Source organism: Stylophora pistillata, chromosome 4, assembly GCF_964205215.1.
Source record: "Stylophora pistillata chromosome 4, jaStyPist1.2, whole genome shotgun sequence".
Lineage (NCBI taxonomy): Eukaryota > Metazoa > Cnidaria > Anthozoa > Scleractinia > Pocilloporidae > Stylophora > Stylophora pistillata.
In genome coordinates, this window is record NC_142522.1 from 2408259 (window position 1) to 2422129 (window position 13871).

The 13871-nt window shown below is 36.3% G+C and overlaps 1 protein-coding gene across 1 annotated transcript; it reads left to right on the plus strand.

Annotated features, from left to right (window-relative positions):
* Positions 1-123: 123 nt before the first annotated feature.
* Positions 124-13824, plus strand: LOC111321748 (RNA polymerase II elongation factor ELL2). The gene is made up of 15 exons (XM_022924714.2): positions 124-330; positions 455-502; positions 3268-3518; positions 6674-6702; positions 7242-7347; positions 8666-8736; positions 8994-9043; positions 9491-9550; positions 10904-10953; positions 11161-11233; positions 11430-11667; positions 12164-12212; positions 12549-12720; positions 13037-13081; positions 13410-13824. Exons 1-15 carry the CDS (start codon positions 196-198, stop codon positions 13515-13517), a joined length of 1485 nt encoding a protein of 494 aa, XP_022780449.1. The 5' UTR covers positions 124-195; the 3' UTR covers positions 13518-13824.
* Positions 13825-13871: the final 47 nt, after the last annotated feature.

The window sequence follows — 13871 nt, forward strand, 5'->3', positions numbered from 1 at the left end:
AAGCACGTGCTGGAGCCTCCTTTTGATGCTTTCCACCGATTTCATTTAGACTTCCGGTGCTCCATATTTGGTCAAAATTGAATTGTTTAGATCGAACTGCAGATCTGCGGTATACATTAGACAGGCGCAATGAAATTTTTTTAGCGGATGTTGCTCGTCGATGTAGTTTGGTAGGTTTTGCGGAAAGAAAATGCCATGGCCATCGTTCTGGAACCGAAGTCTTCTTACAACCTTATATCCCGAGCAGTATCAAGCAGTAATAAACTTCTAATGCACGTGAAATTGACGGACTCTTGTCTACGAGCGTTAGAAGACTATCAATTGGCCGAGGTAGCGCGACTTATTTATATCAGTTGCTTGCGATATGATAAACGCAAGGCATTAATTCAGTGCTGTTTCTTTTACAAGTTTCACCTGATTTTATTCATTGTTGGGTCATTTTTATCGTCAACAGGTATCCTCAGGAAGAAAGCCAAGTATTAAATTTTCAGGATATCAAGGGGTAGGTTTCTGGCTTGAGATCTTGCGTTGCTTTTAGTCACTCATTCTCGTCATCTGTGTTTAAATCATTTTTCATGATCATCTTCGGTTATAATTATAAGTGAGCCAGGTTGGGAATGAATAAATCATTGTAGCAGATGTTAATTCAGACACGGTGAGAACCTGCTGTACTCGAGGCTGTATACACAGCCGCTTGCCCTTGTAAGTTTAAATGTTTGTATTTCGAACCATCAATCGATTTTAGAATCTTTATTTGTAGATTCTTACACTGTAGAGTTCTACGTTCCGTTTCTAAGGGAGAAGTTTCTATCGAGTACAAATCTTCCGTAAAACAAATGATGTAGCTCTTTGTTTGTTGAAAGGCTTTGAGTATCTCGGAGATCTTTTTGTTCATTTCTACCTGCATGTAAAACAGAAAACAAAGTTAATTGACTAAACTGCATGGATATGTACCTAAAGTGAACACGAACCAACTAGAATTCTCACTGAACCTTTGAACCGGACAGAAGGAAGAGTGTTCGTGTCAAAAATTGTCAAAAATAACCGTGTGTTATTATTACTATAATTCTTATTTTTTCTTATAGCAATATTCTTTAATCACCGTGAGTCAGGGAAAGTTACATCCCCTTCTATGATTTGCGAATGAAAAAAACTCATTGCTTTTTGATTATCAATTTAAATGTATTTTTCATATAGCTTTTGCTGAAGTCTGATAAGTAGAGCTTAATTTGCCACACTGGACTGGCTGTTTAAAATTTCTTTGATTTACTTCAAAAAGTGTTCTGTATACTTTTAGGTTCAAGCAAACTTCAAGGTATCATTTTTTCCAACAGTAATGATTTGATGTGAAGCTGGGCCATTTGAATATTTTAGTGTATTTTTGATATCGTACAGCTGTATTCAACACATGTAAGGTGATTGGGAGTTTGTGAAAACCATCACTTAGTCATGTCATCAATGTGTATGCCCTGACGCATTTGCTCTCATTAACCCTTTCCAGTGTGTTTTTTACTATTGGTGCTTCGTGAGGTTTGTAGCGAACTCTGTTGTTGAGTTGCACTTTGGCCTCGTCTTTTTTTTTTTTCTTTCTTATCCATGATGACTAGTGTTGTGATAGTTTTTATAGGGTTTAAAGCAGAATTGTTTTTCAACTCCTCTTTAACTGTGAACTCATTGTGTTACAAATTTTTCTATGGCTTGGATGCAGTAATCTCTGCAAGTTGTGTTATGACATTTTCTAACTGGTTCTCAAGGGCAATTGAAGGCTGAACCAGTGGCAACCAGTTTGATATGAAACAGATGTGGTTGTTTGTTTTGTCTGTGAAAGGTGTATTGGAAGTGCAAACAGATCTCACAAGAGTTGGTCTGATTTTAAATTTGTTTGTCATGGGTGGTTGGATGAATTTGAGACCCTTTGATAGCACACTGACTTGGCTGTCTAAAATTTGATAATGTGATGTAACCACAAAAGCCAGACAGTAAGTCTGTACCGGTCTGTCTTTACCTTTACTCTCAAATTTTTTCTGAAATCTTGGAAATTAATTAGCCCTTGAAAATATGCCAAAATAATTTATAGTTAAATGATCAAACAACTCAACAGGCACTGTCAGATCAAAGGACTTACAGCAAGTTCAGGTTGATTGCTCAAGAAATATCACTAATTAAATTAGTGTTGAACTGAAGAATTTAATCCAAAGGCTGTGAAGTAGTGCATGCGTTTAACCATGATTTTGTGCCTTGATGACTGTATTGGATCCAGATGGGACTTATCTTATCAGATCGTGTGTCAACCTCTGAGCCTGGAGGGAAAGAGTACCCGACCAAATCCATAAATGAGTTAACCCTTGAACTGCCAAGATTTGATTGTCAATTCTCCCCTGTAACTACTATTTATTTCCTTGTAACTTAGATTTAAGAATTTGTTGTTAGATCAAAAGATAACAACTTCTACTGGATAAGTTTGTATATTCTTATTACCTGATACTGGATAATGTGTTATAAGGAGAGATGACCTGTGAATCACTTCTGGGATTTAAGAGTTATTGTGACTTATTAAGGGGCATGAAATCATCCTAGTATGTTATGATACAATTGGTGTAAGTTACAATGCAGGGGATGAAGGGAAAGGAGCTAGCATGGATCCTTTCACTTACAGGAGCCAGCAAGACAGAATTTGTCCTTACGATATTAATACCATATCAAGCCAACAAGTCAAGAGAAAAAAGAAAGCTATCAATTAGGGGAATAGTAATTGATCAAGTACTAAACTCTCCAAACTTACATTATTAAAATTGTACAGCACAGAGAGTAAGGAGAGTTGCTAATGGGATCTTGGGAGTGAAACGGTTCAGATATCTTGATTTGATTGCAAGCTTTTGTGGAGCCTTTTGCTTTGTATATTGATTTTGTTGTTGTTGTTTTTATTGTAAAACTAAATAATATCATACAACACAAATGGAGAGAAACTGAATCTTTAAGTATACTATATTCTTTTTAAGTAATTAACCCTGGAGATCTTGCAAACAGGGAAACTAGAAACTTGTCATGCTAAGGAACAGTCTATGATGGGCTGGTGGGACACCCTTTTAGCTTAAAGCATTCTTGGAGTCATTATACTTGTTGTGTTCTCAAGAAAGACACAGTCAAGTAACCACTTTAAGAGCACTCTTCTCATGAGGACCTGTGGTAATTTAGTTTCTAGTAATTTAGTTTCAATTACCTAACTGGAAGAAAGTAATTTTTATTATATATATTTTTTCTCTTTAGTCAATATCAATTCCACTTGGTAAGGCTGATTCAGGAGATGAAAACACAGCAGAGTTTCAGCTGGATTGTTCTGCAATCTTGTCTGCTGGACAACAGGGTGAAATGGATTGTATTCAGCAATCTGCAGGAAGTAGTGACATTGGAACTCTGGGAGCAGTTACTTATAAAATTACTGTCAGAGCTACTGATGACAGTTACCAGATGACACAGCAAAGAATGAAGGAGGCCGAGGAAGAAAGGAAAGGAATAAGGTAGGAAATAACTTATCTTGTTGGTAGCTTACTGCAGGCCCCAACTGACTGGGGGTGCTCCAAATGTGGAACTTTTTTAGTTTGTTATAACTTTTTTACTCCCAAGATCTCTTTAGTATTTCTCCTTACTGTCTGCCATACAGTTCTTACGATGTAAGTTTGTTGAATTTGTATTTGATCAACTATTAAAGTGCCCCTGAGATCAAAATTTTCGTACATCATTTTTTTTCCATTTTCGTGTTCAGTGTGTCTCCTTCACCTACTCTGCCAAATTTCAGTTTAGACTGAGCACCAGAAATATCTTTTTTCGGGCCGTTAAATTCATGATTTCGTGTCCACCATTATTTGATCGTGTTCCAGAAGTTGATCGTAGGACTTAGAGGAAGTGACGTCAAAGGCTCAACACGAAAATCTCACATGGCAAAATGTCAAGCAAACATGACAGAGTGCTTCACTCTATTCAAGATTACAAAAACTAAACAAAAATGACTGGGCATTGATGCGTAATTCAAAGCTGAAGTAATTGTGCAGACCATGCTGCAGGTATTTCTCTGCATCGGAGCCTTGCAAATAGATCAGAGCGAGAAAAACGGATGCGATTTGTGCGACCTCGCCCAGTAAACTTCAATCCTACAGAAATATTTGTGATCTACTCTGAACACTTCTCAGAGGACTCTTTTGAGAGATCTGTGTACTTTGAAGGATCTAGGCAAAGAATTCTGTTGGGTTCAGTGCCTACCATTCAAGAAGAGAAGGGGCAAGAAAAACCGTCCTCAGTGCGATCTCCATGCCAGAAAGCGAAGTCTACAAACCTCCGGATTTTGTCTCCTTTACATATGAGCTGATCAATATCCACCTTTAACAACTCTCTGGCAGAATACCTTACCCAAAGGAAAGTACTCGGTGAACATTGTAAATAAGAATGATAAAATAGACGAATCGAGGATTGAGATTTCTGACCTCAAAGAGCTCACTTTTATACAAAAGAGATGAAAAATATAATTGTGTGCTCTGATTCTAGAAAAAGCTGGCCTTAATATCAGCAAAAGCAGAACAAACAGCTTAAGGCACAGAGTGTAAAAACACTTTAAAATGTAGGCATGCAGCCAAAAAACCGAGAAAATTAAAATTTCTTTAAAAACCTGTCAAACTGTCCGGCGGCAAGGACGACTCAGTGAACAACATGAACAATCTTTATTTCCAAACTCGAGCACGAGGAGCTCGCTCAAAGTAACTACAACGTGATGCCCGTAGCCCGAATGTAGTTTCTCTCAGAGGGGGCCTAAGTACGGGTGACGGGCCAACAAAACTATCAACCATCTGACAGCCAAGTCAGCATGCTATCAAAGGGTCTCAAATTCGTCCCAATGCCCGTTACAAACGAATTTAAAATCAGGCCAACTTTTGCGAGATTTATTCGCAAGACGAGTGCGCCTCTGTTACACCTTTCACGGCCAAAACAAAGAACCACGTCTGTTTCATATCAAACTGAATGCCACAGCTTCAGTCTTCTATCGCCCTTCAGAGCGACATGATGCTACTTGCAGGCTGCATCTAAGCCAAAAAATACTTTGTAATGCAATGAGGTCACGGCTCTAAAAGAGTTGAAACAAACTCTGCTTTAAACCTCACCGAAGCAACACAACAATAGTCATCATGAATAAGACAGAAAAAACAAAAGAGACCAAAGTGCAAGTCAACAACAGAGTTCACTTCAAACCTCTCAGAGCACCGATAGTAAAAACCATGTAGTAAAGGGTTAATGAGATCATTGGCCAAATGCATCGGGGAAAACACATTGATGGCTTAGAAATGGCTTTCACAAACTCCCAATATCCGCCTTCAGATGCACAATTAGCCATTGCCGAAGACTATTTTTACTAATCACCCCATCATTTTGTACACAAAAGGAAAATCCCTTACGACAAGCAAAAATACAGTTTGAAGGCAATAAAGCGATGCAACCACAAAAGCCACTTTGGGAGTCCATGCTGTTCTGTTTTTATCTTTATTCGCTTGGCAAAAATTCATCGTTTGTTGGCGCAAAACTATCCACAGAAGCTTCAGATGATTTCTGGGACAATTCATCGTCTGGAGAAGTCGACATTTCCCGACTGACAACGGAACAGTTCTCAGAAAAGTAATGTGTGATTCTCTCTGCAGCGAACAAAGAGAGTTGTGACGAAGCAAAGCATAAGTTTGTTGAGCCTTTGACGTCATAATGACGTTTTTGTGGGCTTGGCTGGAACATGTTTTCAGCAATGGCTTACAATTTTTGGATGACTTTGAAGCGGTAAAAATTGGTCATCAAAGGTTTGTTTCGAGTTTTTAATGGCAAAAAGGGTCTTAACTTGACCCAATTCAACATTGTGTAAACAATTTAGGCCAAAATAAAATGGTCAATTTTCGTCTCAGGGGCACTTTAATTGATATATTCTCTTACTTTACAGCTTAATGTGGTATTGGTGTTGTAAGAAGAAATTTTGTCTTGGTCACTGACTGGAATTAAAGGATTAATACCTATGAATGAATAGAATGCCAGTCTCTAAGCTAGTACCTGTAGCTTGAAAGACCAAAAAAAAAAAAAAACCAAATAACCATTTAACTCCCAAGATCTGATGGTTAATTCTCCTCTTTAGCAGTTTCACAATTCCTTGCAATTTTCTCGTAATTTAGTTCCTTCTACCTGTCATAAGTTTGAGTGTTCTCATTACCTTTTTATTGAGTAATGTATGGTTATTACAGGGAGGAGTTAAATGTTAATCACTTTTGGAATTCAAAAGTTTAATTGCTTTGACTTTGGTGAGCTAATTTGTGTCTTTGGTTATCCTAAGACAACAAAAATCTCGGATAATTTGTAGGAAATAGGGCTTCTTAGTTTGTGAAGTATAGCATGAGGTGTGTAGCCTGCAAAATAGACAGGATATATGGGTTTTTCATATGTTTTGGGATGTAAATGTATCATTCAGGGCCATGATTTCCCTTTCTAGAGTTGAAGTCATTTTAAACAAGTCCTAGCAGTTACCAACAGTTACTCTTGCCAAGCAATGAGATAAATGGGTATTAAAGAAACTGGTATTTTCAAGTGCATGTTAATAGGCATCTTGAAAAAAGTATTATTGGCAATAATTTTTGGCCTTGTTCTTCTTTTGCAGCACAAAAGTAATCAATACACCAAAGAAAGGTGAGATTTTGAATAAATATTATTCCTGTTTCTTTATCATGACAAATTTTCCAAAAAAACCTCAGAGCTATCTTTGCATGCTATGCAATCATGTCATTACAATATATATATATATATATATATATATATATATATATATATATATATATAAAAGTAGTGTGACACATGAGGACGGACAACTTTGAGCGAAGGAAGACATATACTCAATAAAAAGTCTAAAAAGTTTAATAAAACACGTTTCGGTCCAAGACCTTCATCAGTTGTAACTGATGAAGGTCTCGGACCGAAACGCTTTTTATTAAACTTTTTAGACTTTTTATTGAGTATATGGCTTCCTTCGATTGAAGTTGTCCGTCCTTGTGTGCCACACTACGTCTCCTACCATTTATCGAGGTTTGGACTCTGAATTCTTTTGGATCCTTCTGGCACATAGTCACTGTTGGCTTGGGGCCTTTTTAACTTGTTATATATATATATATATATATATATATATATATAAATATATAATTATATTGATATAACTATAATGTCATTTCTAGGAAGTAAAAAGGTTTTCAAGAATTATAAGGTAATGGCTGCCATGAAAAGACAAATTAGATCTGGTCCAGGAGCAAAGGTTTCAAGTGGACCCAGTAAAACCCTCAGGTATAGTACATGTATATGTACATACAGATGTAAGAAGTAATTTTGGAATGTGAAAACTAACTAATATGCCTGAAATTTGTTGTAAGTTTAGTTTGAGTGTGTACCTTTGAGTTAACTGTGGTATCTGTAATTGTTGGGAATTGTTTATTCTCTCCTCTTTACTCTTCTCATTACATTTCCTTTGGTGTAGACTAGGAGAATTTGTTTAACAATCAAAGCTTCTTAGGTTGGAGATCATTTGCTTTGTTCTCATGATCTTAATGAATGATTTATAGTACAGAGAAATTAGATTCTGATCGCTCTTTGGGTTGAAAGGGCTAACAAATGTGTGATTAACAAAAACTTCTTTTGTAACTTGTATGATGTGATAATTTTCAAAATTGTAGTTACATTGTACTCAGTTCTACAATATATCTCTGTTAAACTGGGGAGAAACTTAACTTGTGTGTTATGGGGGACTAACAACAAGCCAAAGCTTGGAAAGCAATAAGAGTTAAGATTGCAGTGGCGAAGCAAACAATAACTTTTTGTCTTACTCTTGTGAAATCTATGGGGAGTTGCATTTGGCAACAAACTTAATGCTGTAACTGGATTGTGTTTACACAGCAGAAACTGGGAAAATTCTCAGGCCAGTATTAAGACTTGTGCGGCAAAGTGTTATTGGCTTAAAGTGCATATGACACGAAATGTTTTTCTCTTGTTTCTTGTAGTTGGATATCTAAAGAAAACGTTTCGAAGCTTTAAAAGAGCTGGAAAAATGTAAACAGCATTTTTTTTCTTTCAAAATACGCGCAATTTGCCTTCAAATTTGTCCCAGAGACTGGGACTTAGTTTATTGCCGTAGAAGTTATTCACGACGTCACATTGTGTACCTTGCTGCTAAGGTCTGTTGTCACTGAGACGATTCTGCAGTACTTCGTAGTAGATAGATAGCGCATTGAAAGGCAAAGATGTCCAGTGATTCTAATGATTCCTTTGAGTCCAACTCTTCTGAATGTTCCATAGACTTCGAAGAATCTGGGTACACAATGTGATATCACGTACAATTTTGGCCGCGTGATGACTGGGACAAATTTGAAGGCAAATTGCGCATATTTTGAAAGAAAAAATGCTTTTTAGACTTTTCCAGCACTTTTAAGGCTTCGAACGTTTTCTATAGATATCCAACCACAAGAAACAAGAGAAAAAAAAATTTGTGTCATATGCACTTTAAGCCATATTTTTTTAATTGTTCTATGGTTTATTATCTTTGTACATTGCACTATACCATGCTATATTTTTTGATGGAAACCCTAATCTTGTCCACTTTTGTTAACAGGGAGAGAGTGATTCATTTATTAGCAATTAGACCTTACAAGAAACCAGAATTAATATCTAGACTCACTAAAGGTTAGTAGAGTTTGATGAGAAGGTTCTAGGTTTTCACTTGAAAAGAATGGAATTTCAAAATCCATAGGTTGACCTCTTGTAATTATAACCCAAAGACAGTGTAGACTTACTCATTGTCAAGATTTTGAAGTAATCTCTGCATGTACATTCGCTATGAATTGTTGTCTGTCAGTAAAACAAAGGGCAATTTTTGTTTTGTCAAAATTTTTCCATAATTTAAGTCGATGTAGTTTGACAAAATTACCTTCATTTTTCAGAAGGAGGGAATTTAAAAGACAGAAATTCATTAACAGGAATATTACAACAGGTAAATAGATTTGGTAACGCATGAGTGAAACTAGTGTTCATGTGAAATCTCGAAGTATTATGGTAATAACTTGAGTATTCTCACTTAGCTACTGTTAATATGATTTATATTTGAGGAAGTTGAATTACAATTTGTTACGTTCTTACTTGTCAGAAAGGAAATTTCCCCTTTTGATTGCTACCTCAGAAAATTTATACAGCCATTCATTAATCTAAATTTATGACACCCTGTCAAATATTTAACCACATGAATAATTTATGCTTACAAAGTTATATTCCATTAAGCACAAGATACATGTTTTGGTTCAGTTTCATCTCTAGTTAAAAACGGGATTTTATTTCTATTGAATAAGTGACGTGCAATGGATTATGTTATACTCAATAACCCTTGTTACATAAAAGAGCAGTTGTTCTGTGATTGATAGTCTTCTCCTCTGTGGATTTACAGGTTGCTGTTATGACTGACAATCAATACAAACTATTAAAGCATTTGTACTCTGAAGTTCAGGTACTACAAACATTTTCTTTTGTCTTATGACTCAGACTGGTGGTAATCGATGCTCTAATGCAAACTTTGTAAATGTTATTTACTTAGGACTTCATTCAGAATGAAAACCAGTGAAAAATAAGTAATTTGGGGTGTGCTTTTAGGCTTTAGGCCCTATCATTTCCTACAATTTTCAACACACAATTTTTTTTTTCTTAATTGTAATTAGACATGACATGACACTTAGCATAATGACGCACTACCCACAAATAGCAGAGCTAGTCTCGGCGAGTAGTGTGTGGACGCTAAAACATCTAAACATCGGCTCAACAAAAGATTCAATAAAATTAATATACAAGAAACAGAAATTAAATATTAAATCAGTAAAGCACAAATAACAGTATGAGATGAAAATACAGAAACAGAAACACATGACAATAAATAGAAGAATACATAAGTTATACACTACTATTAACTGGATTTAACTTTCGACACATCATTGATTATTCGTTCTACGTCGACATAACTATCCTGAACTTGAAGATTTTGAAATAATATTGTGGTGATCATTTTCTTGAAAATATGTTTTAGGAAGATTCCTTAAGTTTCCTGGGATGCTATTCCAAATTTTACAACCAATCCTTGAGAATGAGTTTTTATGTTGATTTAGTCTAGAATAGTTTATGTAATAGTTACCCCCCAGATGAAGATCGGGTATTATGATTGTGTATTTGGTGGGAAAGAGTGAACAAGTTTACATAGCAAAGTCGCACCTGTTTGAGCCTGACTTATTCTAAATTATTCAACTCCTTATAGTATTTATATTGCCCACTTCTTCCTAAACATATTTACATTATTATTTTATATATATATTTTTCAGTGTCATACTTTAATTTGACTGATTATTTTTAGTCAAAGTCAAGTCAAACACACGATGATTCTTGTTCAAGGACATTTTTTCCAGTTGTTCACATGGAATCAGACTTCGTGCATGGGTTGTTTTAAGATTTAAAATTGAAGGGCACAAGGGTTTTAGCTAGGAGAGAAAATGTACAGTTAGCACGCCTAAGAATTTGCATCTCGAGCAAGCTTTGATGCGGTTTTGCTGTGAAATGCATGTTGATCGAAATACTGTACATGATGATTTAGACAGAAAAGGAATACGTTCTGCCTTAAGAAGGGAGTTAAAACATTTGGGATGAACTTTCAAAGGTGGGGAGGAACATTTTTTTACTTCAAATGTCAAACTTGTAAAGGTGGTACAAGGTGAACTTGCAGTGGGGCAAAACCTTCATAATCCCATCAGAAGAATAATTTGTTCTTGTTTGCTAATGTTCGTACACATTGATGCATTGATTGACATTTCTTTTCTAGGTCGAAACGTGGCCTAGTTATAGTGAAACTGAAAAGCAGGTTTTACGCAGGTGAGAGGAGTAAAAATCTCGCAACACACTTTCCTGCTAGACCTACTTTCCAGTGAAATTTATTGCTATTTTCGTTATGTTTGTTTATTTGTTGTGTTGTTTTGTTTTGTTTTTTTCAGTCCGAATCATCAGTTTGCTGACAATTGACGCTAATTTTTTCTTTACGCCTCTCTGTTACCATTTTAATTATTTGATTTGATTTTGCAGAAAAATAAAAACTGAACTGAATGATAGCTCTACAGTAACCTCTTTTTCTCCATCAAAGACAAAGAACTTGGAGGTATTGTACATGATAAACATTTAAAAGCGTCAAGTAACTGCATATTACTACTATTTTCGTTTCGTTCATAGCGTGATTTTTCAGTGGATAGATAAAAACACCTCATGCGACAGGCTGTTAATGCTCTTGCATCAGGCAATGAAATTTCAAAGTTGTAATTTATGAGATGTAATATTTCTTTTTAACTTTTACGCAGACAAACAAACCACAGTGTAAGAGGCTACGCCAGAATGAAGCGGAACATTCAGTCAAGAGACCACGCATTGCTCATATTAAAAACAACAATAATATCATCAAAGGCTCTCTAGACAAAGACTCATTTCAGGAAGAAAAATCAAAATTTACAGTGGAAAAGGAAAGAGAGAGTGTAGAGGAATCTGTGCTAGACAAAAAAGACGACGAAGACGACGAAGAAGAAGAAGCAATTTCTGCAGGTATTAATTGAGCAGTTTAAAGTGAATGAAACTTTTATCCCAGAGTTTTGCTCCAGTTGATGTAAAAAGAAGTGCGTTTTGAGGAAATGCACCCTCAACTTGATCTGTCTTACCTGTAGAAATTAGTTAGTTCCCCCAATACGCACGTTGTGGTAAGTCGTGTCATTTTGGTGGGGAAATGCTAACGTTCCGTCTGTCTTTCTACCACAAGTTTTCATCGGAATGGCTCAGTCGGCAAAGCTTTCTCGTAAGCTTCTGTGGTTTAGTGTTTTCTGAAAATTGTTGGAAAAGGACTTCTAACCCTTTGGTTGAAGTCAAAGCCTGCCAGAACTCCCTGCAGTTGCCTTCTGCGTCTCTGTTCGTGGAATGAGAGCTTTAAATTCCCATTCTACTGTAAATATTTTGAACCTACGGCATTCACGATCAAGAAGGCTTCACTTTATTTTATTCCTATATGATAGTGTTCGTTTAGCTTTGCTTTTTCTTTTTCTTTAAGAAAACTCACTCAATGGTTTGAATGGATTGGATTCTCCTGATTTCATGAGGTAAGTTAGCGGACATGGTCTGGTTTTTTTTCTTTTTTTTTTTTTTTTTTTTATAAGATAGTTACTGTATGTAGTACAAAACGAAGACCAAGGGGAAATACTTTTGCCACAAACATGCACGTCGGTCCAAAATAACCAGGCACTGTTCGAGAAATGAGTCCACGTCTCTTCCACTAACACCGCCACAACTGGTCAGATTTCAACAGTTAAATACTTGAATTAACTTATTGTAATAGAGCTCCAGTATCCAGGAACACAGTATCAAGTGTAAACACTGTACATGTACGTTAAATATTTTTATCGAGCCAAGCAGTTTATTCAAATCTTTTTTTTAAGAAAATACAAACCAATCACCACATATGAACAGCGCTGTTTGTACAAGAAAGACTTCAATGCAGAGTTGCCCGAGTACGAGTCGTTGAAAGCAAAGGTAGACTCGATGAAAAAGAAAATCCATGATCTTCAAAGCAAAAGACTCCAGTTTCCCGAGGGTACAGCAGAAAGAGAGGTCAGTAGGTGTGACTCGTGTCGAGATCAACAGAATTTAAAGGAATCGTAACGTGCGAGTTGTCAAGCAGAGTAGCTATACCAGATAGCGTTACACGTAGGTCGCCAATTAGGGCTTTATCTCCCTTTTATGAGTTGATTGTGGTAAACCAGGACAAAAATGACTAAAACTTCAAAGGATGGTGTTTAAAATTTCTCCCAGATTAGAATGTTGTCCTTAAAGATTTAAATATAAGCACAATGTGAGAATTAAGTCCTTTTTGATCTTCATGGTATTTTCTGAGGGTGGCTTTTGTTTTATCTTTCCCTCTTTGCAGGCCTTAGACAAAAAGATTCGTGAACATTACCATGAGATGAAAAAGGTGAGATATATGGCTTACATTTAGCTAGCAATACTTGTCTTTGGCTTTTAAAGTAACTTTCAAAAGTATTTTTGATAAAGGGACATCGTTAGTCACACTAGTTTTTTTTGTCCTCTTTGTGTTTGTCCAATCAAGAGCAAGGCACCCACAATAAAAAGATTCCTTGCCCCGCCCTGCAAACCAAGCGACATTTGGGGCGACTTTGCCCGCGTTAAGTGACAGTCGTGAACGAAAACGAAATGCCGAAGGCCGCGTCACATACGGGTCTTCGCTCATTGCCATTCAGGCAGGATTAAGATACCGAACTGACCGTCTGTTTTGTTTCTAGGATCCCAGATGGCTTCCAGCTACTAAAAGGTGTCAAGAGCTGCATCAAAAACTATCTTATATCAAGAGACTCATTGCCGATTACGATAAGAGTGCGGCAAACACGTGACGATCACCCGACTGTCACGTAAATATTTGGAACCACTCTCCATCTCGTTTGACTGTTTCGTCCCTAAAGCATCTCTCTTATTCGATGGCATTAGCAGCAAGTGAATGTACAGGGTTGGTGTAACGTGTGTTCAGGACAAAGAATGCAGAACTGGACAAGGGCTCGCTGAGGATCATCTTGGCTTGTACTTATCCGGTCATGCGCTTTGAACTGTTTATTTCTTAGATGCTTAAGTTGCTAAGCTGTCTTGTTCAATCGTCGTGCACTCATTTGGATTATTATTATTATTATTATTATTATTATTATTATTATTATTATTATTATTATTATTATTATTATTATTATTATTATTAT

Coding starts and splice junctions, on each gene's coding strand:
- LOC111321748 (XM_022924714.2), top strand. CDS start 196: ATGGCCATCGTTCTGGAACCGAAGTCTTCTTACAACCTTATATCCCGA. Junction 331..454: donor AAGACTATCAATTGGCCGAG/GTAGCGCGACTT, acceptor TATCGTCAACAG/GTATCCTCAGGAAGAAAGCC. Junction 11,668..12,163: donor AGAAGAAGCAATTTCTGCAG/GTATTAATTGAG, acceptor TTTTTCTTTAAG/AAAACTCACTCAATGGTTTG.